Source organism: Myotis davidii, unplaced genomic scaffold, assembly GCF_000327345.1.
Source record: "Myotis davidii unplaced genomic scaffold, ASM32734v1 scaffold217, whole genome shotgun sequence".
Taxonomy (NCBI): Eukaryota; Metazoa; Chordata; class Mammalia; order Chiroptera; family Vespertilionidae; genus Myotis; species Myotis davidii.
In genome coordinates, this window is record NW_006290034.1 from 2,184,578 (window position 1) to 2,189,800 (window position 5,223).

General features: G+C 38.2%; 1 protein-coding gene across 3 annotated transcripts in view; it reads left to right on the forward strand.

The window, feature by feature from the left end:
• SLC30A7 (solute carrier family 30 (zinc transporter), member 7) overlaps positions 1-5,223 on the forward strand; it is a 29,595-nt gene that overhangs the window by 10,883 nt on the left and 13,489 nt on the right. For 2 of the 3 annotated variants that reach the window (XM_006762935.2, XM_015563400.1), the window contains 2 exons: positions 373-423; positions 4,167-4,302. In XM_006762935.2, the coding sequence (XP_006762998.1) occupies positions 373-423; positions 4,167-4,302 (187 nt within the window). Of the gene's footprint in view, positions 1-371; positions 424-4,166; positions 4,303-5,223 lie in introns of all 3 variants that reach the window. The other variant, XM_006762936.2, reaches the window with a different exon arrangement.

Genomic DNA, 5,223 nt, shown 5'->3' on the forward strand with positions numbered 1-5,223 from the left:
GGGGTCATGTTGTTCCTGTAGCTCTAATGCCAGTGCAGCAGAGACACCTCCGAATAGCTGTCAGAGTGACTGTCTGTACCTGGGCTGACAGCCTGTAGACAAATCTGGTGCCTGGATAAGGCACTGAGAACAGGTACACTGTTGACTGTCTACAGGATTGGCAGGTGGCTACATATTTTGTCCCCACACAGCAAAATGACAGTGTTTTTCTCTATTACTATATTAAGTTTTAAACGTAATTTTGTAGGTCTGACGTGGCTGTATAGTCATGCATCCTTCGCGATACATTTGAATGAAAGGTACTCTGAATCGCAAACATTGCATCAGGAACTGAAGACATGTTCTAAAATAATATAACTTACCTCTCTGCAGATGGTCCCTCCTTCAAACAGACAGCAGGACCCAGCAGACAGATTCTACAAGGTATGGCAAGGCACTTGTCCATTTCTGTTCCACGAAGCTGGCTTCATAGTTTTCCTTTAACATAGTATTTGTGTTTAAAACGTTAGCCTTCCTAGTGAATTTTCTTATATGTCAGTTTATGGATAAATAACACTTACTAGCCTATGACAGGTTTTAGCATCAATTTTCTTTCTTCCTTTTCAACTTTATAATGTACTAAAGACATTCTTTTATTTTAATTGTCAGTTGGCTGTAGATGTAATCAGGAGAATAAAATATTCAGAAACGATACTGCATAAGTATAAACGCTACCCATCCCAATGACTATAGTAACATCATAGTAGTATATTTACCTTTGCAGGATTATTAAATAATTTTTCCAAGAATAATATTCCATATGTATTTATGTTGAGGAAAATTTAGTGCTACAAATGCAATGCATCCAAACCCAAAGATGTTCAGTGGCCATAGTGAACCCCAAAGTAAACTGTGGCCTTTGGGTGACAATGATGTGTGGACGATGTTTCATCAGTTGTAACCAATGTACACCTGGTGGGGATGTTGACAATGTGGAGGCTGTGCATGTGTGGGGGCAGAGGGTGTAAAAATCTCATTGATTTTGCTGTGAACCTAAAACTGCTCTCAAAAATAAAGTCTATTATATTTTTAAAAAATGTAATGCGAAGTGAGACCTCAGTTATATCCACAGGCATCAAAAATGATACCTAAACAGGAGCTTCCCTATCATGTCAAACAGTGTATTCCCAAATTTGATGAGCCAGAGAAGATCCGTCTTGTCTGTGAACTACGGTAGTTCCTGTTTTGGGATGGGAACCAATCTTCGGTCGGAATTTCCACTTAGACTTCATTGTCCAGTTTTCTGAGTCCCAGCTGCCCATCCTTCTGCCTTTATGAACTTGACTTCGGCCTGACCTTCTCAGGAGTTTGTGATCTGGTCCTGCTACACCCGCTTATCTCCCCTGCTTCCGAGGCAGCTCTCGCTTTTGACATTTCCCTGTAAATTTGCTCCTCTATACTGAGGAGGTTATTTCAGGCACTTCAGCGTGTCTTCCAGGCCCCAGTTTCCCATTTGCAAAATGTACAGATTTGTCTTAAAACAGCCTTTGCTGAAATAGCTTGTAATGACGCATAAGGAGTGCGTCTATATCCAATACCGTCAATGAGCCTGGATACTGAGAGTTCATTTTTAGTTGCGAAATCATCACTGTGTGAGGGGAGGTTAGATCTGCCTTCCTAATTATCTTTTATACAGCTGTTGTGAACATTAGTTTATATTCTCTAAGTGCCCACCAACTTATGGTGGCTGTGGCAGCCCAGCAGATGGCTGAGGACAGGGATGACCGCCTGCTACTACACCTTTTCCGTACAGATGCTCCCACGTGGAGAACTGATGAGCTGAACTTGTCAGCTTCTTGCCGCATTTCATATTGCTAAGAAAACCAGTGGTCAGGTCAGTAAATGAGATGCAGCCAGGACTTCCCAAAGGAAAATAAAAAACAAACAGTTCTTTTCTTTTTCTTCTGATGTTTAGAGCTGTTTTCAATTCTGATCCCACCGAAACACTGATTAAAAAATAATAAAGATTTAAAAATCACACATGTCCCTTAAGAGTTTTGAAGCGTGGGGCCCCTCAATCCACTTTGCTGTGTATCTTTTTCCAGTTAATTTTAAAGCTTAAGGTGATCCCAACACTTACTATTCTTTGCTATTGAAATACCCTAGGGAAATGAAGTATATTTTCCTATAAGGTGCCTCTAACATATTTTTGTGATAGAAAAAAGCCGTTGTTTTTTTCCCTAAAGAATTGTTACAAAGGTTAAAAAAAAAAGAGCCATTGTTTTTTTTGAAGAATTGTTATAAAGGTCAATACCCTATCCCAGCGATTTGCAAGAATTTTTAAAACATGCAATTCCTGACTATTTAGTCAGGGGCACTGACCTCTTTTTCTTTAAGTGGTTGAATAAAAAAATGGCAATATTCATCTGGTGTGAATGTCCTGTTTTGAACCATAAATATACAGGTTATACAATAGAGTTGCATCTTATTAGTTATATTGCATAATTGCATTTTAAGGTTGCATCTGGTAGGTTAATTCTTGGTACCAGAAATCCTAATTTATAAGTATAGGTACCTGACTTTTTAAAAAGTTACTTTGGAGCTAAAAAGGGTAGGTAGTTACTATTACTATTTGTGTGTGAGTCATTAAAAATTATGTCGTCAGATTGGCAAAAAAATGTATTTTTTTGGTGTGCCACAGAATTTTAGTAATTGGTTTATGTGTGCCATGAGATGAAAAAGGTTGAAAATTGCTACCCTATACAATGAAAAGGTAATAGCTACTGAGGAATGAATTACATTTGCTATAATACTTGATATAAAATTCCACGGTGGCAGATGAATTGAAATGTATTTTCCCAGAGTGCATTAGGATTTGATTGGACTGGTTAGTAGTCCATTTTTATTTATTTATTTTTTAAAAAATATATTCGATTGATTTTTTACAGCAAGGAAGGGAGAGGGATAGAGAGTTAGAAACATTGATGAGAGAGAAACATCAATCAGCCGCCTCCTGCACACTCCCCACCGGGGATGTGCCCGCAACCAAGGTATATGCCCTTGACTGGATTCAAACCTGGGACCCTTGAGTCCACAGGCTGATGCTCTATCCACTGAGCCAAACTAGCCAGGGCTAATAGTCTTTTTTTAAATTATTAGGAAGTGTTTTCAAGTTTAAGCAAATGTATATTTTACATCTAAAAAATTGTCAGTGAATAAAAAACAAGAAAAATAAGTATTTTTAAAGTAGACCATGCTTTTTACACGTTAGATATTTCTTTTCAGCTAAAGTAGTTGATGCTGTTGAAGAATGTTCTATTTTTAGCAAGGTCTGGTTGAAGTTGTATAGGGCAGCGATTTTCAACCTTTTTCATCTCATGGCACACATAAACCAATTGCTAAAATTCTGTGGCACACAAAAATATGTATTTTAAGAGACATTTTAAGAAATGGTGTTTTGCCATACAGTACATTTTATCTATTAAAGATCTAAATGTTGAATAATCTGCTAGTTAAATTTGCTTCTTGACATTTTAAAATGGTTTTTCCATCGTGTCAATTCTTAAATGTTAATATTATATCTAGGTTCTTAGACCGTTAGAATCCTACTAATTTAATATTTAATTATTAAAAGTTCAAATATATTTACATCCAATTTAAAATATTAAAATTTCTACTTTTATATCAAGTTTGAGCTCTGTATGTAACTTGAGGTAACAAAGTCTTCAGGATAATAAGTTTGTCAAGTTTAATAGTTAAGGTCTGTAGGTAATTCGTCTCAGATGATAATTTTAGCGACCAGCAGGGGGCTCTCTGTGTCCATGACCCGTAAGTTTAGCGATGTTTTCTTGACAGGTTCTTTCTGCCAATGACGTTTTTTTCTAAATTGTTAACTTCTGGGCTCTTTTCACCAGAGATGAATGTGCACAAACGATTTTTAGATTCCATGCCTTGCTCTGCTTCCTCCTTTATGGGACTCTGCATCAGGTGTGGTGAGCCTTGCTGATTGAAACAGAAAAGAGTATTCCAGTCCCCAAGGTTCTATTACTTCATTACTAACAGTTATTCCACAGCCTTGCCATTTTCACATTATTATGTAGGACTTCACATGGGAAATACGATGGTTTCAAGAAATGTTTGCATTGCCAGTTGCTCGGCTGCGTTTTGATGCGATGATCTGTTTGTAGGTGTGTTCCTGCACATCCTAGCAGACACGCTGGGGAGCATCGGGGTGATCGTGTCCGCCCTCCTGATGCAGAACTTTGGTCTGATGATCGCAGACCCTATTTGCTCCATCCTCATAGCCATGCTCATCGTCGTGAGGTAGGTGTCGGCGTGTTGCTTTGGAAGTCATGACGTTCACAAAGAAACATGGCGAAGTGTAGGAAAGGGTAAGGGAACAAGCACCTCTCATGCCACCAGCCAGGAGAACTGTGTGATAATTTTGTGGGCGTCACTTCGGCTTTTCTCCTTTATTCTAAGCCTCTGTTTTGTGGTGTGTGTTTTTGTTTGTTTTTTTGTATTATGTGTAAAATTATATTCTGAGTAAGAAAACTTTTTTTAGCTTTTTCTGATTATAAACTTATAGTCAATATAGGAAACTTGGAAAGGGATGAGAAGTCTAAAGAAAAATCAGTCGGGAGGACAACACCTGGAGGTGACATTTCCACTGTTAACAGTACTTCTTTAGTCATGTTTAGGCTTTTTTTTTTTCATTATTGAATCTCTGCTTTCTGTGCTGATTGTTGAGCTTGGCCAGCATTAGCGTATACCCAGCTTCCGGGTGAGAGGTAGTACAGCTGTTATTTTAAGTCCATAGGGTTTGGGGGTGATTAGTTAGCTAGCAAGGTCTTAATTCAGTGACAATAAATGATAACAATGTACAGAGCAACACATAAGGATGGTTCATTATTATTATTTTTAATATGTTTATTTTTAGAGAGGGAGGAGGGGAGAGGATAGATAGAAATATCAGTGATGAGAGAGAATCATTGGTAGGCTGCCTTCTGCACGCCCCCTACTGGGAATCAAGCCCACAACCCGGACATGTGCCCTGACTGGGAATTGAACCGGCAACCTCTTGGTGCATGGGATGACACTCAACTAACTAAGCCACTCCAGCCAGGCAAGAATGATTCATTATTGTAAAGCACATATTTCTCTTTACATAGATGAAGGAGGAAATATATATAGCTTGTGTATAGTACTGTAGTGTGTGTGTGTATATGTATATATATGTGTGTG